Source organism: Sceloporus undulatus, chromosome 6, assembly GCF_019175285.1.
Source record: "Sceloporus undulatus isolate JIND9_A2432 ecotype Alabama chromosome 6, SceUnd_v1.1, whole genome shotgun sequence".
NCBI classification, from domain to species: domain Eukaryota; kingdom Metazoa; phylum Chordata; class Lepidosauria; order Squamata; family Phrynosomatidae; genus Sceloporus; species Sceloporus undulatus.
Genome location: NC_056527.1, coordinates 104,427,421 through 104,454,245, shown reverse-complemented (window position 1 = coordinate 104,454,245; position 26,825 = coordinate 104,427,421). Strand labels below are relative to the sequence as shown.

At 43.3% G+C, this 26,825-nt stretch overlaps 1 protein-coding gene across 1 annotated transcript in view; it reads left to right on the top strand.

The window, feature by feature from the left end:
- Positions 1–3,233: 3,233 nt before the first annotated feature.
- ALDH16A1 (aldehyde dehydrogenase 16 family member A1) overlaps positions 3,234–26,825 on the top strand; it is a 53,010-nt gene continuing 29,418 nt past the window's right edge. Inside the window, 14 exon segments of the mRNA XM_042471076.1 lie at positions 3,234–3,694; positions 3,696–4,252; positions 7,829–8,220; positions 10,854–10,956; positions 11,854–11,980; positions 12,804–12,982; positions 14,728–14,805; positions 16,222–16,406; positions 17,317–17,469; positions 19,514–19,711; positions 22,279–22,377; positions 23,200–23,336; positions 24,156–24,261; positions 25,483–25,652. Coding sequence (XP_042327010.1) covers positions 3,531–3,694; positions 3,696–4,252; positions 7,829–8,220; positions 10,854–10,956; positions 11,854–11,980; positions 12,804–12,982; positions 14,728–14,805; positions 16,222–16,406; positions 17,317–17,469; positions 19,514–19,711; positions 22,279–22,377; positions 23,200–23,336; positions 24,156–24,261; positions 25,483–25,652 — 2,648 coding nt within the window. The 5' untranslated portion in view covers positions 3,234–3,530.

Genomic DNA, 26,825 nt, shown 5'->3' with positions numbered 1-26,825 from the left:
CTGACTCACATAATGAGATATTTTGGGGGTGGGTTGCTGCTGTTGTGTATACCTTCAAGTCATTTCTGACTTATGGTGAATCTACAATGAGGTTTTCTTGGCAAGTTTCTTCAGAAGGGGTTTGCCATTGCCTTCCCCTGAGGCTGAGAGAGTATGACTTGCCCAAGGGCACCCAGTGAGTTTCATGGTATTCCCAGAATCATAGTCCAAGACTGAAACCACTACGCCACGTGGGTCTCAGGATACAGGTTGAATCTCCCTTATTTGAAATACCTAGGACCAGAAGGGTTTGGGATTTTGGATTTTGGAACATCAGTGTTTGCTTATAGCTACACCATGAAATATCTTGGAGATGGGTTGCTGCTGTTGTGTGTTCCTTTAAGTCCTATCCTGTTTATGGCGACCCTAAGGCAGGACTTTGAAAGTACTTGACAGCACACAACAACAACAAACCAAATGGTCAACACGGCTACCCCTGAATATGATTTCATTTCTATTGGTGTCATGATCTCAGCCACCCATGGAAAAGTTTTGGGTTTTGGAGTACTTTGGATTTGGGGATTCTGTATAAGGGATACCCAACCTGTACTTGGAATTTTGGGTTTAGGTGGGATTTAGCAGATCGGAAAATCAGGGAGGGAGCAGGGATGGGTTGCAAAATAAAGTGGGGACACTTTATTTTCCAGTTGTACCCTGGCAGTGAATATACCCTTTGCTCCTCATTGTACATTGTACTTAAAATTATATATTGAATATACCCTTTGCTCTTCATTGTACCCCTCCCAAAAATCTGGCTAACTCACTATGGCCCTGACCTTTGTTCCTTCCTCTGCTGAGGCAGCAGGTTTTGCTGGATGGACTCTTCCACTGATCAAAAAAGCTTCTGTTTTCTGTTAATTGGTAAAGGGCTCTGAAGCCTCTGAAGCCCTAAAATCTCAATTTCTTTAACCAGATGTATGCAAAGAAAAGCCTGTTTGTCTTGATAGAGGGCCTTGGAGGAACCCATGTGAAAATTCAAAGGTCTTGCTGGACACCAAACATCTCATTTTCAGTTTCTGCCTCTCCATTCCAGTGTAGATGTCAGAAGTTCTTTTGGTCTTTCCTATTCTTGGCTGCCTTCAAACTGCATAAATAATCCAGTTTGATACCACTTTAACTGTCATGGCTCAAAGCTATGGAATTCTGGGAACAAGCAACTACAGTTCCTGCAATTCCATAGCACTGAGCCATGGCAGTTAAAGTGGTGTCAAACCGGATTATTTCTGCAGTGCAGAGGCAGCCCTTAACTCACAAAATCGATCTGTCCTGTACTAAAAGAATCTAGAGTCCAGAACCCAAAATGATTTGTTGCAGTGGTTCTCAAACAGTGGGATGATGGGACCTGCAGTTGGGATATGAGAGTTGCTCAAAGGAGACAAGAGATTTGGAGGCTCTAGTCCTTGGTCCTCCTCCTCTTCCCAAACCTTTTAATGTGCAAAATTTATGCATGCCTTGAATTAAACATTGAATTTATTCCAATAAAACTGTTTTAATCTGAACAATGTTATTTCATTACAAAATGTTAATATATGAAAATGCTTGAATCTCGAATGAAAATACATATAATAAATAAACAAAATATTTGTATTTACTACGTCGAGTGAGGGGTGCACGACATCCACATGTAGATGTAAAGGTGGACCCCAAGAGTAAAAAGTTTGAGTACCATTGGTTTATGGGGCAGATTTGATCATAGAATCAGAGTTGGAAGAGACAAGGGCCATCCAGTCCAACCCCCTGCCATGCAGGAACTCTCAATCAAAGCATCCCCTACAGATCGTCATCTAGCCTCTGTTTAAAACCTCCAAGGAAGGATCTTGATAGTTATTCTAAAAATCAGTATTAAAACCCCAAAATAAAGTACAGCTTTCACTTTTGCAGATTTGATTATTTGCAGATTTGAGAAATATGTTTTCTCTAGGAATCTCTAGGTCCTCCAACAACATCCACCAAAAGTTGTGCTGGAGGATCTAGAGAACACTTCTCTAGGCATTTGTAGGTCCTCCAGTGCAATTCTATGGTCAATTTCCAGCAGATGTTGACCACAGAGTTGCCCTGGAGGACCTAGAGATTTCTAGAGGGGTGATCTCTCAGGTTAAAAAGTCATTTTTTTAAATTTGTAGTTTTCCCACTTTCATAGGGATCTTGTGCCCTAAACCCCAGTGAAATGTGGACGGTCCACTGTATAGGTTGAGTCTCCCTTATCCAAAATGCTTGGGGTTCAGAAGTGTTTGGGATTTTGGATTTATTTTTATGTTTTTGGATTTTGGGATATCCATATTTGCATATGTGTACATAATGAGATATCTTGGAAATGGGACCGGAATCTAAACACAAAATTCATTTGCTTCCATATACGCCTTCTACGAAGCGAACTCAAACAGGGTTAGTTTTGCAGGTGTGGACTTCAATCAGTGCCAGGGAATCCTGGGAACTATAACATCCAAACAATGATACCTTAATGGGGCCAACCAACATACACAATTATATGTTGCAAGCTTTTGAAGCTTCTTCATCAGGCAAACAGGAGAAAGAAATTTGAAGATGTTAGTCATAGGGCCTGCATTTTTCTCTTTCTGGTCTGAATTCAGATGGTAGGGAGGGCCATCTGCAGGCTGACACACTTCTTTGTCCATATGGGAACTATAGTTTGTTGTGGCACTAGAGCGCTCCGACAAAGAAGGGTATGCTTGGATTGAGAGTTCCTGCATGGCAGGGAGTAAATTGGACTGGATAGCCCTTGTGGTCTCTTCCAACTCTTCTATGATTCTAAGGCCAAATGTCACACAAAACTACAGCTCCCAGAATTCCTTAGCACTGAGCAAGGGCAGTGAAAGCGGCGTCAAACCGGATGATTTCTGCAGTGCACACAAAGCCGCCTGGAAGTCTCCCCCTCTCTCTCTCTCTCAGTCCCATGCTTGCCCTGCAACAGAAAGCGGGTTTCAATCAGGTTTCAATCAGAACGTTGAGGGTTCATTTGCATACCACGGGCGTTTTAGCCAATGGCTGGGCGAGGAAAGCCCCACCTCGGATTACGTGTTACCGCGGAGGTACCCGCCTCGCTCAGCGAGTCTGCTGCTGGGTTTAGCAGCAGCATCAGGAGGAGGAGCAGGAACAGGAGGAGGGAGAGGGGAGGGATGGGAAGGGCAGCCTTCCCAGCATGCACTGGGCTCCTAATTAAAGCGAGGTAGGGGGGGGGGGTGGGGACCCCGGATTTGCTTACCCCGCAATTGCACCTGGTAGCCCTGGACCCTCCAGGATGTCTTCTTCTTCTGCATCTCCATCTTTGTTGGGTTGCAAAGGTGCATCTGCTGCTGCATCTGCTTCTGCTGCAAGCACTGAGCGTCCCAAAGTACCCCGGACCAGGGCTGCCACTTGGAGCCACCGGGAGACCTTGGATTTCCTATCCCTTTGGGGGGGAAGAGGGCATCCAGGCGCAGCTGAACCGGTGCCACCGCAACGCCGACGTCTACCAATGGATCTCGGAGCGGATGGCCGTGCGGGGCTACTCCCGGGACGAGGACCAGTGCCGCACCAAGGGCAAGGACCTCAAGAAGAGCTACAAGCAAGCCAAGCTCCAGCCAGATGGCATCGCTAGGCAGCGCTGCCGCTTCTTCCATGAGCTGGATGCCATCCTCGGGGGTGGCAAGGTTGGCATCGGGGGGGCGAGGAGGGAGAAGGACCAACACCAGCACCACCAGCAGCATCCCAAAGGGCAATGGAGCTGGCACTGCTGCCCCTTGGTGCCAAGTGGTGATCAAAGAAGAGAGTGATCCAGAGCTGGATCCGGATCAAGAACTCCAGGAGCAGGAAGAGGGGGAGGAGGAGGAAGGCTACACCTGGACCCAGGTGACTGTCAATGAGGGGAGCGACCTGGATGGCCCCCAATGTGAACCCAGTGCCCACCCTGCTTCCTCCTCCTCTTCCTCCTCTTCTTCCCAAACTGTTGGGGGTTTGGTTCCTCCTGAAGACCACTATCAGCATCTCCATCATGTCCCAGGTGGGATTGTGAAGGAAGAGCCAGCGGAAGAGGGTAGGCTCCAAGGGGACACACTGATTCATAAGGATGGCAATGGTGGAGGGTCTTATCTCTACGCCCAGGAAAGTGCCCATGTGGAGACCCCCCAAGTAGAGATCTTGGGGTCTCAGATGGTGGAGGAAGCTCATCATCCGGAGGAGGAAGCCCCCTGGAGACCCTCGATAAGCAGGAGAGGTAAGTTGGCCAGGTGGGACATGGATTTGGGTGGGACTAGGGTGACCAGATGCCTTCGCCGCAAAGGAGGGCAAGGCATCGCGAAATGGAAGGCGTTCGAGAAATATGGAGGACCTGACCCAATGAAGGCCTGAAACACTCATGTCTCATTATGTACATATGCAGTGGCTTAGACCCTTATCACACAAGGCACTTACCATGCTGCAGTTGTGGCCCCAACACTTCAGAAACGTGGAGGTGGGATCACCAGTCACGCTTCTAAAACATCATTGAGACATGTCACTGTTCGTCCATTGTCAAAGTGGTGATCCCACCAGTGATCCCACCTTCGTGCTTCTGAAGCATTTGGGCCACGATTTCAGCACAGTGAGTGCCTCCTGTGATAAGATCCTTAGTGGTTAAGACGCCAGTTCTGGCAATTGTAAGATCAGAAGGTTGGCAGATCGAGGCCCAGGTGCCACATGATGGGGTGAGCTCCTGTCACTAGCCCCAGCTTCTGCCAACCTAGCAGTTTGAAAGCAGGCAAATGCAAGTAGATAGGTACCACTTTGGTGGGAAGGTAACAGCGTTTGGTGTAGTCATGCTGGCTACATGACCACCAGAGCAGCCCTCGGACAATGCTGGCTCTTTAGCTTAGTAACGGAGATGAGAACTGCCCCTGCAGTTGGTTATGACTAGACATTCATGTCAAGGGGGACTGCCTTTACTTTTACATACAGTTATCCCTCCATGTCCACAGATTCTTCATCCGTGTATTCAAGCATCCATGGATAGAAAATATTTTGAAAATATATAAATTCCAAAGAATATGTGGTTGGAGCCAAACCCCTGCGGATACTGAGGGCCCACTGCATATGTAAATACAGATATCCCCAAATCCAAAAAGAAAGTCCAAAATCCCAAACACTTCTGATATAGATTCATGCTTCATAGTCATGCTCAGAGTTTTGGAGGACATTTTGGAATCCTTCCAGGACATGTCCCGGAAAAGGAGGGTGTCTGGCCACCCTGGGAAATGTGTCAGTTCCAGAGAACCCAGGAGTGACCTTTGCTAGCCCTCATGGTGTAATACCTCAAACCGGTCTCTCTTCTCCAACTTTGGACTGTGTGTTCTTTGTTGTTGTTGTTATTGTGTGACTTCAAGACCTTTCCAACTAACAGTGACCCTATCATAAGGTTTTTCTTGGCAAGTTTTGTTCAGAAGGGGTTTGCCATTGCCTTCCTCTGAGGCTGAGAGAGTGTGACTTCCCCAAGGTCACCCAGTGGGTGTTCATGGAGAAGCAACAATTCGAATCCTGCTCTCCAGTGTTGTAAAACAACACTCAAACCACTATGCCATGCTGATTCAGTATATCAATGCAGTATTCCCCAGCCCATCAACTAAAGCTATGGGTTCAGTATAAGCTTGTGAGATGTGTTTGGAAGCAATAAAACAAATATAAGGAAGAAAAACTTGTAAGGCAGAATTTCCTTGAATTTGGTGGATGTACACAAACTGGGCCAGTGTGATGCAGTGGTTTAAGTGTTGGACTAGGACACTGGGAGATCAGGGTTTGAATCCCAGTTTGGTCATGGAAACCCAGTGGGTGACCTTGGGCAAGTCACACGCTCTCAGCCTCAGAGGATGGCAATGGCAAACCCCCTCTGAAGAAATTTGCCAAGAAAACCCTATAATAGGTTCGCTTTAGGGTCACCATAAGTCATAAACAACTTGGAAGACGCACAGAAACAACAGATCTACTCAAAAGAAAATCCCACATAATCCAGTGAGGCTTTCTTGCTGAGTTCAAGTGCATCTGCACTGTAGAAACAATGCAGTTCGATATTTTAATATTAAGATTACAAGGAGGCATGGAGTAATTTTGTTGTTATGCTAGCCATGCCCCAGCTTTCCATTCTTCCCACAGCTAATAAATTTACTTTACGTTCATGGGGCTTTTGGAGATTATTATTTATTTTCCCTCCAAAACAGAGTATCTACTTCAGGATTCCCTGATGTAGGTTGCAATGTCCCTCTTCTTTTCTAAGAGCTCTGGTTAGATAATTTGGGTCCAAAACATACTCCAGAAATAATCCAGTTTGAGACTGCTTTAACTGCCCTGGTTCAGTGCCAGGGAGTCCTGGGAGTTGTAGTTTATTGTGGCACCAGAGTTTGCTGACAGAGAAGACCAAATGTCTCAAAAAACTACAGTTTTCAGGATTGCCTGAGCCAGGACAGTTAAAGTAGTCTAGCACTGGATTGTTTTTGCGGTGTGTTTTGAACCACAGGCACCATAATTTAGCACTTATTAGTCCTTTATTAGTATATATTTGCCTCTCCTTATGCATGAACTCTGCATCTACAGATTCAACTATCCATGACTTTAAAATATCCTTTAAAAAAACCCACAACGCAAACCTTGATTTTACCATTTTATATAACGGACCTCATTCTACTACCCCACTGTGTATAACGGGACTTGAAAATCCATGGGGAGTTCTGGGACCAAATCCCAGCTGATACCAAGGGCCCACTGTATATAGGACAATATCACAGTGCTATTATTCCACTTTAACTGCTATGGCTGCCTCCTGTGGAATTTTGGTGTTTGTAGTTTAGTGAGGCCTAAGAGCTCTCTGGTTGAGTGTCTTAAATACTCCTCCCTACACTACAAATCCCAGGATTCCACAGGAAGCAGCCATATAAGTTGAAGAATAATAGTGCTATAACAGTGTACAGTGGGCCCTTGTTATCCACTGGGATTTGGTTCCAGGACACCACCACCACCACCGGTGTGAGTGTGTGTGTGAGAGAGAGAGAGAGAGAAAGAGAGAGAGAGAGAAGAATACCTTGGAAAAGTTATGTTTGCACCACAACTCCCAGAATCCTAGCCAGCAGGTCTGGTTTTTTTAAAAAGTAACTTTTCAAAGACTTGTGTGTGTTCTTATTCAATTGAGATGAGTTTAAGCATATACTGGGCCACAGCTTACTTCTAAACAGATATGGCATAGAAATAAGCCATATCTACACACACACACATTAAGCAGTTTATCACACTAGGGCTGATTTTGGCATTAAAGAGAGAGATTAAAATGCATTTAAAGCATCCTGTAAATGAAGTGGAAATGGTGAGTAATTGCCCAAATGATTTTCACATGCAATTGCGCAAATAAAGCGATATCAGAAATGCATTGTCGCTGAAATCCCAAAAGTAATGAGATGCGCATTAATGATTCTTTGTGACCATTTTGATGGCAGGTTCTGTGCAACATCATGTGAAATCGTTATGCGTAATTACGCGATTTTTCCAGGATACTCACGGGATAAACTCCCGATCTCCTTTGTGTGATAAACCGGTATGTGAGGAAGTAATGTCATTTTTCTCTTGACTTATGCTTGGTGAGGAAAACATCTATTTTTTCCATAGCTTTTAGCTCCATCCACTGCTAGAATGTGCCCTCCCTGAGATGCTTTCCAAATTAGAATTTGGCCAAGAAAAATTCCCCATGCTTCTTCTGGAGCCTATGAGGGACTCTCAAAATGGGGGTTTGGGCCTAGTGTCAGCCATTTTGAATAACACCGTCTCTGTCCCCCAGTTTTTTCCAGGCCTCGAAGCTTGTTGAGCACGCGAGAGAAGTTGGCGCAGCTCCGCAACCGAAGGAAGAGACCTCGAGATGACAAATTTGATGAACTCATCCGAGACATTCGAACTCATTTCAGGGAGAGGGAGAGGCTCTTCCAGGGCCTTTGGGAGGAAGAGAAAGCCCAGCGGGAGAAGGACCGGAGGCTTTGGGCTGCTGAGATGAACTGGATCCGGGAGATGTGGGCCAAGAGCCAGAAGGAAAAGGAGGCCACAACAGAGGGAAAAGACAAGGAGCCGAATGGACCTCGACGTGTAAAGGAAGAGAACTGCAACAGGGACTTCTACAAAGATGTTGAAGGGGAAGCTCCCAAAGACACCCATGCTCAGGAACCCCTTCTCTTAAAGGTTGCTTATGCTAAGAGCAACCCCATAGGCCCTACAATCCTTCCCCAATCTAGTTCCCTCAAATTGTTATGGTCTACAACTTTCATAAGCCCCAGGCAGCACAGTCATGTGGTTAGGGCACTATAGGTGCCTTGCAAAATCTGGAGTGATCCATACTGGGGGAGGTTTCCTGATTCTCTAGTGAGAAAGTCCAAAAGGATTTGCAAACCATTTCACTGGTTCTTCTTAGGGTGCATCAACATTGCAGAAATAATCCAGTTTCACACCACTTTAACTGCCATGGCTCAATATTATGGAACTCTAAAATTTGTAGTTTGTTTTAGCATCGGAACTCTCTAACAGAGAAGGCTAAGTGTCTCACTACACTACAGTTCCTAGAATTCCATAGCATTGAGCCATGGCAGTTAAAGAGGTGTTGAACTGAATTATTTTTGAAGTGCGGATGCAGCCTCAGAACCTCTACCCCTCTCTTGGTGTCTTTGTAACTGTTCCCTTACAAAAAGCTCCCTGAAACACATAAGCCTTAAAAAGTAATTTAAGCAAAGCTGGCCCAACGTAATGCTCTGGGATACAATTTCCTATTATTCATAACCAATGTGGGCTTTTGTTATTTGTTTGTTTGTTTATTTATTTATTTATGTCTGCAAAGCCCTAGAGCCCTTCATTTCCCACCAGCCAGCATGTCCATTCTGGGACTTGTAGTTTGAAAGATAACTTTCTCAGGCTCTGTGATTCTTTCACCTTCTCTTGATGTGATCTAGTTATTCATAGCATGGTTGAGCTCTGTCTCTGCTGTGTATTAGGTAGGGAGGAATTCAAGTTTCCAGCAATTGTAGAGAATGCTGGCAGTGGCAATCCAATATCTAGAGGGCCACCTAATCCCTGCTCAGATGTGGAAACCCACCAGCTGTCCTTGGGCAAGTCACATTCTCTCAGTTTAAGAGGAAAGCTGTAGCATAGCTTCCTCTGAATAAATCTTGCCAAGGAAAAAACCTGACAATAGTGATACAGTAATTTGGAGTCAAGTTGGAGGCATGTAACAACAACAGCAGCTTCAACAACATATGCCAAATGAAGTAGCCTTCTCACAAATCTCACCATAGCTGTGCATAGCTAATCTCTTTCCAGATGAAATTGTGAAAATTGATACTGATACTAACTTTGTGCCCTAATAACTTTCCAGAAATATGATGAATCCACTTTGTCCCTTTCAGTAATATTCAGTAATATTTCTTGCTGGAACATGTTGGTACAATATATACTGTGTTGCATTCCACATTGGGAATTAGAATATTGCCCACTGTGATAAGGTCTACCATTTCATAGTTAAAACATGTGCTTTGTAAAACTAAGGTACCAAGTTTAGCTGTTGGCATTTCCAGTTAGATTTTGGATTGGGTACCGGCCTGGGGGAATGAGCAAAAGTGCTAACTCTTGGGCTTCCTGCTATAAAGCACATGAGCCTTCCATTTCTAGACTGAGAAATATCTCAGAGTTGTTTGAAATCTTTCTAGCTGGACATTCAAGGAATCAAATCTTTGTACTTCTTCGTTCTGGTGGAAGGAAAGAGGGCTGAGGAGCCCAAAACATAGCTGTGTAGGTTGTCTCTGTTTCTTTTTTTAAGATGAGAACACAATAGAGCCCAGTCCTTCCTTGACTACAACTTATTCCCACCCCCCAGGCATTTGGCATGGTTGAACCCGATGCTTCAACACCCTGAGATGTGTAGATCGCTAGCTTTGGCACTCTCTCCACCAGCCTATTTTTCTCCAATTTCAAGGCTATGAGAAATTAGGAACCTATTAGCTGAAGCATTGGTGAGACTACCGTAGTTCCTCAATACACAAGCTAATTTTGATTTTTATGCTCTGAATTGCATCTAATTATTTCATGAGAGCCAACGTGGCATTGTGGTTTGAGTGTTGGACTATGACTCTGGAGACAGGGTTTGATCCATGAAACCCACTGGGCGACCTTGGGCAAGGCACATACTCTCAGCCTCAGGGGAAGGCAGTGGCAAACCTCCTCTGAACAAATCCTGCCATAAACACCTCAGGATTGGTTCATCTTTGGGTTGCCATAAGTTGGAAATGACTTGAAGGCACACAGCAACAAATTTGAAGGATGTAGGTATTTTGTGTTCATTTGTTGGTGTGGGGCTGAGACCTCTGCAGATATTGTTGGACTTGAACTTCCCAGACTATTTGCCATCCTGTCTGGAGCTGATGCTGAAAATTGAAACCCAACATCATCCGAGGGTGCCAGTTTCCATATCTGAGATCTAGATGTTTTTTTCTGTCTGCTAGACAATAATTGCTGCTTCATACCTTCATTATATAAAAAAGACATTGTAAAAAAGATTTTCCAGTGGTGTCACCTGGTGTGCATATTGAGGGAGCTGCTGGGGATGCCATGGTGGTGACCTGCTCCAACCTCCCCTTATCTGCCACCTTAGGTTCCTCCCCAGTGACAAAGTCACAGTAGAAGGATGGCCCGACCAGGTGCCACCTTTCCTCTGGGGTGTCATCTGGTACAGTCCGCACTGCTCATAACCATCCATTGATGCCACTGCTTCTTTGTAAATACTGCTCTTCTTCTCTCCTTATGAACTCACCATTTCTCTTTCTTTTCAGTCCTGGCTGGAATCTCATGGCTGTAGCTTTGGGCATTTCCTTGATGGCCAATGGCTGAAGCCAGACGGAAGGGAGATCTGTTCCATCAAGAACCCCAGCACAGGTAGAGAAAGAAAGATAATAAGAGAGGGAGATGGGACAAACAATAAGGGTGACTAGTATTCTGCACTTCTATGATGTCCTCATGCAGACTCCGGCCTTGTCTGCATTGGCCAGGATGCTCTAAGACAGCTCGAAGTATCCTGGTCCTGCAGCTGCCCTGTTCTGCCCTGTTACCTTGGCCTTCATTTCTGCTCTGCCACTGCTATTTGCACAGGTATCCCACTGGGCGGCTTAGTGCAGCCACCACCACCACAGGTTGCTTGCTTCTGAAGTCAGAATGAGCATCTGACTGTTTCTGGGGGCCTTGTTCTGAACAAGCAGTTTGTGGTGGCAGTGGACACAGTGGGTGACCCATTTGGATGACCGTGCAGACAGCCACCACAGTACAGAAACCAGGGGCTCCCAATTTTCCGGGATGATCCATAGCAATGGATAAGTTATTTTACTCCATGTTAGCCCTGTTATGTCCCAGTTCCGGGAGGGTTGGAAGAAGCACATATTGTAGGCCTAACAGAGGTGAGCTGATAGTGAATGGGTCCACAGTCTGTCAGTGTGAGATTCTTGAGACCCAGTCTTGCTCCAAGGCTATTCTGGTAGCTGCACTTTCCGTCTGGTTTATAGTCCCTTAACTTAAAATTATGGGGATGGTTTTAGCTCTCTCTAAAATATGTGAAAGCTGTATCCTCACAATTTCAAGTAATGGACTTGAAGGGCTAGAATGCCTCCTTCCTTCCTAGTGCAAGCTCTTATCTTTCACTGAATACAGTTACACCTACCAGATTTAGGTGTAACTTAGAAGCTTCTGTATCCTTCGTTCTATGTCATTGTAGTGGTGACTTGGTAATTTTTGAGACTTGCTGCAAAATGAACCCTGTTTCCTTTTTCTTTCATCCTTCAGGGTGTCTTCTGGCTACCACCCTCCAGGGAAATAGAGAAGATGTGAATGCAGCAGTTGATGCTGCCACAAAAGCTTTTGAAACCTGGAGCCAACTCCCTGGCCACATTCGAGCCCGGCACTTGTACAAGTATGTGGTGACTTTGAAGTCTTCAGGGCCTGTTCTGTTATTAGACAAAGGGAGGCAACTGCCTCAGCCTATAAATGCTGGTGAAATCAGAAAGAGTTGCTGTGGTGTTGAAGAACTGGGCTGTGTGTTCCAGTGGTTTGCCCTGTTAACCTGCTTTCCTTGAGTTTGGTGAAGGATGCTGTCCTGGGTGAAATCCAATAGGGTAGATCCCTTGAATTAATAGAATTTATATAAGTTGACTTACTAATTTCTCATTGATTGAGTGGATCTACTCTAAATGTGACTGATTTAGCTCCCATTTCAAGTACTGGCCTTGGCTGAACAGTAAGTCTTTGTCCCCAGGGAGTTCTGGGAACTATAGTTCAGAGGTTAAGGACCCCTAAGAGAATATTCAGCCCCTTCTTCAAATTAAATTTTCTAGGATATTCTGAGGGAAGTATCACCTAATATGTCAGTCATTCAAATGAAAATTAAACAAGTAGCAAACTGATACAGATTTGTGGTGTAGATGTCCTCAGAGGTGACTGTCTGCCAGAGCTTGTTTGTTTGCTTCCAGGCAGCATAGATTCTGGGAGTAATCACTCAAAAATAAACTTTTTCTACTCCCTGCTATTTGCCTTCTAAAATGCCACAGTCCATAAATCTTCTGAACTGGGAGATGTCATTATGGAAAACACACAACTTGTTTAAGTTACTTTATAGAATACATCTCCCAGCATCCCTCAGTAGCTGGATTTCCAAAATCTGGAAGCACATAGCCTCATCCAGGGCACCTCTTGCTCAATGTAGCTACAGTTGACTTGACATGGTTTCTTTTCTACAGTGTGTCTAGAACCATCCAGAAACATCAGTATCTTCTCAGCATTCTGGAGAGCCTAGACAGTGGGAAGCTAATTCGAGAAGCCCGTGACACAGACCTGCCTTTGGTGGTCCGGCATTTCTATCACCATGCAGGCTGGGCCCAACTGATGGACGTGGAGATGAAGGGGTGGAAGCCTCTAGGTGAGTTCGATAGGGCTTAAGGCCTAGTCCGGAGATCATCAGTTCCCTTCTCCACATCTTTCCACAATTTTTTTCACAGTATGCTCAACAACATTCTGCAGCAGTGGCCCTTATCACACGAGAAAAATTTGAAGTTATCCCAGGGTCAATGTGAAGGCAATGCAGGGGCAATCATGGGGTTTCAATCAGGAGCCATCTTAAACACAACCGGGGGGCATTCCAAGGTTAGGTAAATCCTCTTTCCCCCCAAATTTACCTAACCCTGGAATGACCCTGGAATGACCCGTGATTGTGTTTAGGATGGCTCCTGATTGCGTTTGGCGTCATGTGATAAACAAACTTGAAACCCCATGATTGCTCCTGCATTGTATTCACATTGACCCTGGGATAACTCTAAATTTTACTCATGTGATAAGGGCCAGTGTTAGAAAAAAAAGGTGCATTTTGTTCTAATATAAAGGTGGAGCTGTTCTTTCAGCCTGAAGGTCTAATTCAGCTTCAGAGAAATTTTGGGAGGGGTTGACTGCAGTGGTGGACAAGGCTAAAGGATGGGATCAAAAAATACTAAAATGTTCATTAATGCTCTTTCAACCATCAACAAAACCTTAGGAGAGACATTTAAACCTTTTGTTTTATTTTGTTTCTGTCCCACTATTTTCCTGTTAGGGCTGACAGAGTGAAAACTCTGCCTTAAATGGTTGCACAGAAGAGGGAATTTGTAGTATTTCCCAAAAGAGAGATCTCATTCTGAGGTTAATACTGTTAATGTCCCTGGGGTTACCAGGGACTCTGGGAGGCCAGGGTTTGACTCCCTACTTGGCCATGGAAATCCACTGGGTGAATCTAAGGCTAGTCCCATTACCTCAGTCTCAGAAAAAAGCAATGGCAAAACCTCCTCTGAACAAATCCTGTAAAGAAAACCTCCTGATAGATTCACCTTAGGGTCACCATGAGGCAGTAATAACTAGAAGGCACACAAGTCTCCTTTTTAAAGGTTGTTCCGTATGTGCCTTAGATAGAACTCCAGAATGTCTGTATTTTTTAGTACTGATTGAACACACAGCCTCTCAAATTACACACTAAATTTTTGTGGGGCAGGTCTTTTGTGATTCCAGCTAGCACCTGCTCTTCCCACTCCAGTGTGAGCAGTGTGCTAAGCATGATGATGGTAAAACTCCTCCCCTTGCAGCAGCCATTGGTTTGAGGGAATCTCACAAGATCTGGGATTTCACAGAAACACAGATCTCTCATGAGACTCCCTCCTCTCTCAAGACTTGAGGCCAGTCTTATATAGGTGTGCCTCATGTGTCCCAGCCACTCTTGACTCTCTCTTATTGCTGCTTTGAAAACCTAATGCTTTTGGAAAGGCAGAAAGTCTTTTACCTTGAATGCCTCCTTTTCGTTTTCATTTCAGTGCAATGTAATTTACACTTTGCCTGTTATCCAGAGATGGCACTCAGGGGTGCATCAAAAAAACAGTAATACAATGCAGGTAAAGGAAGTATAACATTGATATCAAGCAATCACAACTGGACCTACAGCAATAAAGAACATAATTCAATAGTCCTCACTTGCTTATTTACGGACCCAGATATCTTGTTTGCTGCCCCTCCAGATCAGTTGGAGATGCTGGGAGTCAGAGTTCCATATACCTATGGGGCAACATGATTGGAGATGCTTCCCTGGATTCTAATTTACCTGAAGATCTGTGGAATTTGACTTAAACCCTAATCTCTCTCCAATAGGTGTTGTTGCAACTCTCATCCCTCGGAATTTTCCTTTGCTGACTCTGACATGGAAAGTGTGTCCGGCGTTGGCTATGGGTATGTAAAAAGAGGAAGTTATCTCTGTTGATCAAAGCAGGAAATGATGACCAGTGTCGTGTAGTAGTTAGTCTTTGGGACTAGAAGAATCATAGAATCATAGAGGTGGAAGAGACCACAAGGGCGATCCTGTCCAGCCATGCAGGAACTCACAATCAAAGCATCCCCTACAGATGGCCATCCAGCCTCTACTTAAAGACCTCCAAGGAAGGAGACTCCACCACTCTCTGAGGGAATATGTTCAACTGTTGAACAGCTCTTACTGTCAGGAAGTCCCTCCTAATGTGAGGTAGAATCTCTTTTCCTGTATTTTGCATCCATTGCTCTGCATCTCTCTGGAGCAGCAGAAAACAAGCTTGTTCCATCCTCAATATCCCTTCAAATATTTAAACAGGGCTATCATATCACACCTTAACCTTCTTTTCTCCAGACTAAACATACTCAGCTCCCTAAGTCACTTCTCATAGGGCAGAGAAATACCCCACCTGATGATGAAACCATCATTTCTATTAGCTGCTTAAAGATCCCCCCACTTGAATTTCTCTAAACCTCTTATACAGCCACGTAAGGAATCAACCTACTACATTCATAGAGTTTCTTATGTTAATGGTATGTAATGTGCAGAAGAACATTTATTCATCAATTTCATTGAGAATTTTTAGAGCTGAGAGGAAGAAAAAGAGTATCTCTCCATTTTTGACACCTTTCTCTATGTTATAAATCAGGGGTTCCCAACCTTTTAGACTCACGGAGCCCTTTTTAGAATTAATTTATATGGCATCGCCCCTAAGAGGCCTACCCTATGTCTTACAAGTTAATGGTGTTTAGGAGTAGTGTTATTTTTTGTTTCTTATTCTTTAATATAATTCAAGTTTTATTTCTTTCATTTTCCTGGAGCGGCCATGGAGCACCTGCTCAGAGCACTGGTTAGGAACCACTGTTAAAGGTCTTTGCTCACAAAGACTGAGCAGCATTGTTTCAGGTTTTGCATCTTTTCAATCAAGCTTGTGATTATTGTGAACAGGGCTGTGGAACTACTGTAGGTTGTTAGTCCTTTGATGAATTTAAATCCACCCCTTCATATAGCAAGTACATTTCTATACCACTTACTGAGGCATTAAGCAGTTCATGAAGTGTAAGCTATCATATAAACATACCCTCCCTCCCAATCTACTGCCACCAGGCACCCTCCTGGGGCATTGGGCTACTTTTACCATCATATTGCCCAAGTTAAGGACAGTGGTCTTTTAGTCCAATACACCAGGACAACACCGGGTTATGAAAAGTTGATGTGCACCCATGTGCCACATGGCAGAGAAAAGAATAATAATATTTCTATAGACTTCCATCTGTCTTCTTTTCTCTTTTCTCTCATGTCCCCTTCTGTTTGAAATCACCACTTACCTTGCCAAATAGGAAACACGGTGGTCCTAAAACCAGCCAGCTCCACCTGCCTTACAGCTCTGTTCCTGGCTCAGCTCTGTTCCCAGGCTGGGTTACCTCCTGGAGTATTCAATGTCATCACAGGGGATCAGGGGCTGGGAGAAGCCTTGGCTGCCCATCCAGGCATTGACAAAGTGGCTTTTGCTGGTTCTGCAGAGGTAAGTTCTGTTCTCTATTCATAGATGTGAGAAAGAGACCTAGAATGGCTGCAGCTCTTTTCAGTCAAGCTTTGTTGTTACTGTGTCCCATCAAGTCACTTCCAACATATGTTGACCTTAAGGCAAACCTATCACAGGATTTTCTAGGGCAGAGTGTATGTGACTCACTGTGGTTTCCATGTCTGAGTGGGAAATCAAACTCTGGTCTCCAGGGAAATCAAACCCTGGTCTCCAGAATTGTAATCTAACTCTCAAACCACCACAACATGCTCGTTCTCTTCAGCCAAGTCTACAGTTGGCCAAACCTAGTACATGCTGATGGGCCTGGATAGCTGGATGCATTGACAGTATGAACTAAGTTGCTGTCCTAGGTATTTCTGCATGGTGGAGCCTTCAGTATTTTGGACTTCGTCCACCATACTTTACCTTGGCCATGAAGGATGGGGCATCAAAGGGTTGAGGGTTTAGGCCAAAAGTTTTCCACCCCTGTATGCTGTGCCTGGACATGTCCACCTGCCCTCATGTTGGGCTGTTTCTCACCATGGCAGTTCTGGGGCATGGTTTGGGGGACTCAAGAGCTTTTCACTCTTTTTTGTGTGTGATCCAGTCTTCCCACAACCCAGTGCCCTCAAACTGTTTGGGACTGCAAAACCCATCTTCCAGCAGTTGGCCATGAGTTGTGGGAGCTGTAGTTCAACACCTCTGCAAGGTGTCAGGTTGAGTGAAGACGTGGGTAACACAAGCTTGGGTGACACATTCAGCTCTACAATTCCCACCAGAACTGGCATTTTTGCCTAGAGATTTTACAGAGTTTGGGTAGTATGAGGGTTCATTTTTCTGAGAGGGTGTGAGAGATGAGCCAGTAAACACACTCCTTCCTGTTGTTCATGGAATGATGTCGTTGCTACAGGTGGGCCGTAGCCTGCACCGTGCCACTGCTGGGACTGGCAAGAAGCTTTCTCTCCAACTTGGAGGGAAGTTGCCCTTCATTGTATTTGATTCAGCAGACCTGGATAGCGCTGTTGATGGACTGGTAGATGCCATCTGGTTGAACCAGGGACAGGTAGGCTTGAGGTGGGTGAGGTGGATGTGGGTGTGAGTTGAGGATCTGGAGACCCAGAAAAGATACAGGAATTGACATCCCCCCACTTTTGTTGTTATAGCAGCGTTAGCAACTGGCAGCCTTTACTTCATTAAGTCCTCAGCAGTGCTTCCAGAATTTTAATTTTCTGATTTAAATTTCTCAGGTTTTTTTAAATGGTAAAATTGCAGTAGTCTGTTGGTGAAAATTATAAGAGTTATTCTTGTTGCCATGTCAAGTCAACTCAAATCCAACTTATTCTGATCTGTAGGGTTTTTTAAAAGTAATATGTATTAAGAAAGGGTTTGTTATTGTCTTCTTTTAAGAATGAGAAAGTGTGACTTGTCTGAGGTCACCTAAAGGACTTCTGAGAAACCTTGGTTTCTCAGAATCCTAGAGTGCATCTACACTAGAAATAATGCAGTTGGACAACATTAAACCATACTGTCTCTAAAAGATTGCTGTATTGTTGTTGTGTTTTGCTTTGTTTGTAGATGATTTAAACATTTGCAACTGCAGGCTTTGTCTAATGGCATCTAGTGATGCCAAGAAAAAGTAAAGGAACTATAAATCACAAGGCCTAGTGTGGCCCTTGGGATGCCCAGTGACCACCCAACACCCCACAGTTCTTTTTTAAAAAATCAGCAACATACCCCCTCATTTTTCAGACAACAAGCACAACCAAACCCAGTTCAGAACAGCTTCAGGATGTATCAAAATGCTATTTTGAAGGCTTCAACCTCAAAACAGTAACAGCCACCCACCCATCCACACAAACAGCCACAAAATGAAGTCAGATTGAACATCTAATGGTAGCCATGATGGCACACTGTGACCTTTCAAGGTTCTGGAGTGGCTCAAAATTAGATGGAACTGCCACATAGGCTCAGGAGCATGTTCATACTTGGCGTTGATGCTGTGTGGATATATGTGCATGTACGTGTGTGTGTGTGTGTGTGTGTGTTGTATACACACACATAGTACAAACATACATGCTTGGGTTTTTATAAACATACACATGCCCCTGTTAGCCAGTCAATCAGGGCACCTTTTAATTTAAACTGAAGAACAGATGTAAATAGTGCACTCCTACTTTACTGAGTTAAAGCATGTTTACTTTTCCATAACAGCGGCAGGACAGTCCCTGCCCTCAGGCTCACAGTCTAAATGGCACAACATACAAGGAAACAGAATGGTGAAGGTGTAAAAGTAAATTCAGGTGCTAGTTTTGGAAGTGGCTGTTCTTACAGCACATCACAGTAAAATGGAAACAGTTCAGATAGCTGGATGAAATAACTGCTGCAAAGTTTAAGCAGAAGGAAGTCAAAAAACCAAGTGGGCTTTCCGGAGTGACCATGGAGCAGTGTTGAAATGGCTTCAGGCACCCAGGTTGCTGCCAGTAGAATAGAGAGATAAGAACCAGACATTTATTTAGTAGTTTTGTTTTGGGTTTTTTACTTCATTTATAGCCTCCCTTTCTCCCACCATGGGACCCAAAATGGCTTACAGTATGTTAAAACAAAATTGCTAAAACAATTACTACAAGAGTTTAAAAAACATTAGACGACCAGTCCAATCAAAACAGTAATTTAAAACAGTAAAAAACACATCCAACACATATAGGTTGAGTCTCCCTTATCTGGAAAGCCGAAATACTCCAAAACCCAAAACTTTTTTTCATGGTGGCTGAGATAGTGACACCATTGCTTTCTGATGTGTCAGTGTACACAAACTTTCTCCTCTGTACAAAATTATTTAAAATATTGTATAAAATTACCTTCAGGCTATGTGTATAAGGTGTATCTGAAACATAAATGAATGTCATGATTAGACTTTGGTCCCATCTCCAAAATACTGCATTTTGTGTGTGCATGTATGCAAATATTCCTAAATCCAGAAAACTGAAACCCAAAACATTTCTGCTCCCAAGCAATTTGGATAAGGGAGGCCCAACCTTTATTACATATTTAAAACAATTGGGCAATCATTAAAATGCAGTGATTTTATTTTTTCCTCATGTGCTTAGGTCCACAGTGCTGGGTCTCAGCTGCTTCTGCAGGAATCAATTGCCAAAGATTTTATTCAACGCTTGAAGCACCGAATGGGTCGGCTCCGCTTGGGGGACTTTCTGGACAAGGCTGTGGACATGGTCGCCTTGGCTGATGAGAAGCAACGAGAGGCCATTGAAAGTCTTGTGGAAGATGCAAGGGCTGAAGGTGCAGAGGTAAGGAGTGATCTGTCAGTCCTTTTAGGCTTTCAGGAGGGGGGCTGGGGTGGTCCTAAAGAAGAAGAAAAATGCTTTTTCTGCTATCAAAGTGCCCTGGCATTTGATGCCAGTTTACCTTCATGAGTCCCTCCATGGAATCTCATTGATATTTAAATGGAGAGGCTGTTTAATTGGGCTTCCCCCCACTTCAGAAAAGAGCTTGCAAGAAATAAATTTTAAAATGTGGTAAAAGTTAAAATGTAGTAAAACAACAATAAAATACAGCATTATTTCAGACAGTGAAACAGTAAGCTGAAAGAATATAAAAACAATATGAAAAAGCATATGTTATCAGAGGAGCATAAAAATAAAAAGAGGAAGAATCTGCAAACAAATACCAAAAGCTCAACAAAATCAAGCACATGTCAGCTGCCAATCAGAATAAATTCAAACAATGCTCTTGGAACAATGAGTGCAATAGTCCTGGTGCCATAGCCAAGAAAGTCCTGTCCTTCAAATCTGTGTGCTGTGCCATGGATGATAGCACATGGAGTTGCATCTCCATCAAAGACCTCAGTGGACAGATGCAGTCACGTGATGATCTTTCTGTAAATGCCTCTTCCCAGATTGTGTAGAGCTCTTAAAGGTAATAACCAACACTCTGAATGGGACTTGGGCTTGGAAACAAGCTGGAAGCCACCACAGGTTAAACAGCTTTGTCCATAGAATCATAGAGTTGGAAGATACCCCAAGGGCCATCCAGTCCAACCCATTGCTGTGCAAGAATACACAATTAAAGCACTCCCAATAGATGGCCATCCTCTGAAAAGCACTCCCACAGATCATCCATCCTCTGTTTGAAAACCTCCAAAGAAGGAGACTCCACTACACTCAGAGGTAGCATATTTCACTGTTACGTAGTTCTTTCTAATGTTTAGTATGTTTGCTTCGGAAATTGGATACAGACATATTACAGCACTTTCACTGTACATTCTGCTCTGGTTGTAGTTGCCAAAAGTTTTTAAAGGTAGCTCCACAGAGTGAAGCATTACTTTTAGCTAGCCTGGATGTTATGATGGTACTAATGATGGTGGCTAGTTCTGCAGTAAGGAGTGTAACTGGCCAAAGCTCTGGAAATGGGTTCCTTGGCACAGCCTAATCAGAAGCAAAGCCTGAGTGAGGCCAAGATCATGATCACATGGCAGACCAGACACTTTAAGAGAAAAGTAGACTTGTATAAAACAGTATGTCCTGGCTGAGTTTCTTTGGAGAAGTAAAAATCACTAGTTAATTTATCTGGATTATTTGGGAAAGTTACTTTTGGACTATAACTTGCAAAACCCAACTCCCCCAAGAAGCGGGAGACCATCTTATCTCTGTAGAAGAGATGTGGCATTAGACAAATATTGAGAATTGGGAACTAGCATTTTCTAGAAATATATAGAACTGGAGAAGGAGATATTGGGAATTGAAATTCCTAGCTTCATTATTTTGGAAGAGATTTTATTATTTATTTTTAGACCCAGCTGACCTCTTGATGACATTAAAATAGTCTTTATATGGTATCTAATTTCTATATTTTAAAATATATGCCGTCTCCAATTTTACCTTGTTTTAGCTGCCTTGGGCAGCCAAGTGATGGGACATATAGTTGGTAGGGCCCCATGGGTCATCGAGTCTGCTCAGTGCAGGAGTCCCAGCAGGTAGTTATCCAACTTCCTTTTGAAAATGTCCAGACAAAATAACTCCACCACTTCTCTAGGCAATTGCTTTTATTGCTGAACTTTTCCTATGATCAATGTCCCATTGCCAAACTACTCTTACTTCTGTTCAATTGAAATCTATCCTCCTGTAATTTAAAATCATTAGAGCTGGTTTTGTCCTTTGGGACAACAGATAACAGGCCTTCTACTCTTCTCTAGGGCACTGCACTTGAAACCTTCCAGTTTGAAGCACAGCCATTGTTGATATCTCTTTAAGGACAGTTTTTTAACCAATCATGGATCTGTCACACACTTTCCATCTATTTCATATTTAATCATTTTGCTAATCAGAATATTGTGGGAGACCTTATCAGATGCTTTGCTGAAATCCAATTAAATAACATCCACAGCATTTCCACTCAACAATATATATATATATATATGGGGTTAGTTTGGCAGGATTTGTTCATGAGAAACCCATCCTGAGTCCTACTAATCATTGTCATCAGCATACTTGCAGACAGACTCCTGTATAATATGTTCTAATATTTTTCTTGATATTGAAGTCAGCCTGATTGGCCTACAGTTTTCTGGATCAATTTTTTTTTGCCTTTTTTTGAATTGAGAGACAGTGTTTGTTCTTTTCCATTTCTCTGGCACCTCACTCATTCACCAAGGTTTCTGAAGAATGATAGCAGGTGCATCCCATTTTGGAAGAAAGGTGGGATATAACTCCAATAAATAAACAAGTGGTTCTGCAAGTATGTCTGCAAGTTCCTTCAACATTTTGAGATGTACAGTAGTTCATCTTTCTCTTTCCTAACAGAAAGACAGGATGTAAATATTTTGTAAAATAATAATTATTTTTTCTTTTCCCTTTAGATCTTCCAGGCCAAGGCATCTCTTCCATCAAGTGGCCTATTCTACCCTCCAACCTTAATCACTGGTGTGCACACTACCTCTCGTTGTGTTAGGGCAGAGGTAAGAAGGAAATAAATCTAATCCCACAGAGAAGCCTGCCGCCTTGTGGTAGAAAAAAATACTATTGTATAGATGTTCCTTTGTAAAAACAAAGGAAGCTGTGTTTTGTTTATTTAAAAAATTCTAAAAAGACTGTACCTTTCTTTGGATCTACCAAATTCTTACACCTTATGAACAAACATTCAAATGTTTGTAACTTTTGTTCTTGCTAAAGGCTAAGTAGAGCTGGTACTGGGTATGGAAGAGTGGAGAAGGTTTCTAGCCAGTATATTAGAGAGCCGCAAAGTTTGTCTTCTCCTCAGATTTTAAAAAACTAGAGACCAAAATCCAGTTCGTAATCTCAGCTAGAGCAGATCCAACAGATCAGTGGCAAATCCAACACATATGTAAATCTCATTGATTTAGCTAGTTTACACTAGATGGGAGTAGCTGTTGGATTTAAGCCAAAAGATAGAAAGAAATAGCAGACCTAATTGTAATGAGTTCTTGTTTGGAAAAGTTTAAATTATACCCAGTCTGAAAGGTGCACAAAAGAAATCCTTACTAGGTTTTATTATCTGAAAAGTCACAAAGAAATAAGCAGACTTGAGTGTAGTGAGGGATAGCTTTCTTGGGAGGGGGTCAATTTTAAATGACAGACAGTTCTTAAAATAAAACTTTCTTGCTAGATTCCAGATGTGGAATATGATCTGTGTAGGAGATTTACAGGTGATCATAGAAACACATTTTCTTTTTCTTTTCTTTTTCTCTCCCCTACTTCCTTCCTGTTCCCTCCGTCACTGAGTTAAATACATTAAATGAGTTTAATGTATTGTATTCCAGATCTTTGGACCAGTGCTGGTATCACTCACTTTCCGGACAGCAAAGGAAGCAGTGGCTTTGGGGAACAATACTCCCTATGGGATGGTTGCCAGTGTGTGGACAGAAACCCTTCCCTTAGCTCTGGAAGTTGCCCGCAGGTAGTATTCATCCCAGGACAAACCTCTTTTTCAGAGTTTGGAAAATTTACCTGTTTGTATTACAGGTCCTAGAATACCCAGATTCTGGGCACTGATATCTGGGCTAGTTGCCTTGCATCTCATATTGGGAGAAAGGTGGGGAATATAAGTAAGTAAATAAATTAATAACCCTAAAAAGTAACTTGTCCACGCTAAACTCTTAAGGGATAATTTTCTGTTCCCTCTTGTTTGGTCAGTTTTTCCATTAGGCCTGTCTCAGGCAGCAGGGACAACCTTTTAAATATTCTTTCTGTGCCACTGGCCATTCCCTTCTCTTATGATAATATTGTACTGCACTGTTATAATACTATTATTTCATTTTAATTGCTACAGCTGCATCCTGTGAAATTCTGGGATTTGTAGTTTAATGAGGTCTAAGATGTCTCTCTGGCTGAACGTTCTAAATGCCCCTTTCAAAACTACAAATCCCTGGATTCCACTGGAGGCAGCTGTAGCAGTTAAAGTGGAATAATAGTGCTATAATAGTGTAGTGTGATATTCTGCTTAGAGGAGAGAGCAGTGTATGCCACACAGCTTGGAGTAATCTGCTGCACTCTGGAGGAGTAAAGACACCTATGCTTTAGCTGCCAGTCTGGTTGGCCTCTGGAAAGGCATACAGAAGAATGTCATCTTGCCCTTTGCTTTGGACTGTAACATTTCCTGGGCCAGCTCTACTATCCAAAAGAGCAAAAACATCTAATTGCTTAAGTCATGCCACTGCTGATGCTTCATGCCTGACTTCCCCTCCCATCCCACCCCTGTCCAATTCTTTTCTTTTAGTTTGCAAGTTGGAACTGTATGGATCAATGGCCACAATATGTTAGATGCTGCATCTGCCTTTGGGGGATACAAGGAAAGTGGCTTTGGTCGGGATGGAGGCAAAGAGGTTAGTGGACAGCAGACTTGTTCCTGAGACTGATAGGCCTGTAATCTGATCTTGGTTAGCCAGGATGGGAGGGATACATAGATAAGCATGTCTCTTTGACATCATAATGTTGATCCTTTCAGATGTGCTGGTACATCATTCACATAATTTAAACAATTACTACATTTTGTGTGCCTGGCATCTATGTTTTGTTTGCCACATTATGGGTAACATCCTCTTAGTGACATATACAAGTATGTCAACTTTATGCCAGCATATGTCCATGATACTGAGGGTGATATTCATTTTCCTTGCATCAACCAAAACCACTGCTGAGACTTATTATCCAGCTTCTGTACATACACCCCACAGCCACTCTGTGCTTGGTAGATCAGAGAAGCATTTGGTTACATCCCCTTAGCAAGATGCAAAATGATTGCATTATCTGCTGAGACCTCTGGAGGACCCCAGCAAACCTCAAGGGTGATGGTATTTCTGACTCCACTGTCCACTCCACCGTCCATGAAATGGCCATGGAGGAGATGAAACAACTTTACAGTAAGTCCAAAAGACAATGAATGGTCAGCTGTAGCATAGTTCTGCATGTGGAACTACTATGCTACACTGAAGCATTCAAGATGCCAGCCTAAGAGAGCCAGCATAGTATAGTGTGTTGGACTGGAGCATGAGAGGCCCTGGTTCTAGTTCCTACTAAGGAATAAAAAACATTGGGTGACATTGGGCCAACCCCTTTCACTGAGCGTGGCCTACATCACTGTGATGTTGTGAATATAGATAAGGAAATAACAGAGAAGAAAGAAGAAAGTATGCCACTTGAACTCACTTGAAGAGAGTCAGGATAAGTAAATAACTAAGAAATAAACTACTGCAACCTTTAAACAGCAGTTGTTTCTTAGCCTACCTCACAGGATTATTGTGAGAATAAGTGAGGGAGAACCAGCAGAATTCGGAATGTTACTTTTAAAAAGTATTTGATTGTTGTTATAGTTTCAAAACCACAAAAGTAGTTAGTACATGTTACAGTTATATATCCTTGAGAATATCCTGATCTACCTCACAGGATTGTCATGAAAATAAAAGGGGGAAGCAGAGAGCCATCTATGCCACCTTGAGTTCTTTGGGGGGGAAGGTAGGATATAACTACTGTATAATTAAAATAAAATTTTAAAAAACTCATCTGCTGATTTGCAAAATTGCCTTTCTCCTTCCCACCCTCCCCAGGGCCTGTATGAATATGTGAGACCGAATTGGGAGAACCGACCACCACCCTGTACCTTAGACCTGAACTATAAAACCTTAGCTACCTCACAGGAGTCTGAGCTTCCTCCAGTCATGACAGAAAACAAAGTCTCATGCTTGATCACCTCTGGACCAGAAAGAAGCATCCCAAGGTAAGAGCAAGCCACTGGAATGAGAGGAACCCTCCATGGGACTAGAGGTAGTCCCTTTCACACCCAATGGATGGGGTGTCTCTGGGCTTCCCTTACCAGTGTCCTATCTTGCATGACCAAAGCCAGAGAAGATGTTCATACCTGGCAGAATTGCTGGTAAATCGTCCCTGGATCGTTCAGGATGCGTACGTGTCTGTAAGCCTGGCATTCTTCCTCATAATGGAATCCTCTAGCGTCCCTCTAGCATCAGTGAATTGTTCCAAGAGAGGGGATTTCCTCTTAACACAAAGTTTCCGTTAAGAGGAAGTCCCCTCTCCTGGAACAATTCATTGATGGTAGAGGGAGCTGATGATTCCATGACAATGAGGAAACGCTCCAGGCTTACAGGATCTAGGGATGACTTATCAGTGATTCTGCTAGGTATGAAAATCTGAAGTCTCTTTCTCACTACCCAGTTATAGTACTTTGAGCCCACTGTATTTGCAGCGACTGTATCCTATGGGATTTGAAGTGTGGTGGGACACTGGCACTCTCTGGCATAGAATTAGAAATATCTCATGAAATTCCAAACCCCAGGACTCCATAGGATATTGCCATGGCAATTCAAACAGAATAATAGTTCTATAATTGAAGCCGTGCTGGTGCAGTAGTTAAATGCCTGCACTGTGACCACTCACTCACAAACTACAAGGTTGTGACTTCAATCCCAGCCATGGGCTCAGGGTCAACTCAACCTGGCATCCTTCTGAGGTTGCTAAAATGAGTACCCAGCTTGTTGGGGGCAATTAGCTTATACATTATAAACCACTTAGGGAGTGCTTAAGTGCACTGATAAGCAGTATAGAAATGTACTTGCTATTGCTATTGCTATTGCTATGATTGCGAATGTGGAACTGTCCTGAGGTGACAAATTCAACATTTTACTCACTCCACAGCTGGGGCATAGCTGGGCAGTAAATGCTAACAATCCCTTAGGTTGAAGTGGCGGAAGAGAGATCTACACCCCATCTCCTTGGGAGCATTTCTTTCTCAGCAGCATTACAATACAAGAAATGTCTGTCTGTCTGAGAGTGTGAGAAGCTAGCAGTGAGATTGGGCCCATATCACTGAAAGTCATAACCTAGAGTATTTGCTCCAGTTGCACCATTGGCAATCTAACCTTGACTTTCCTAA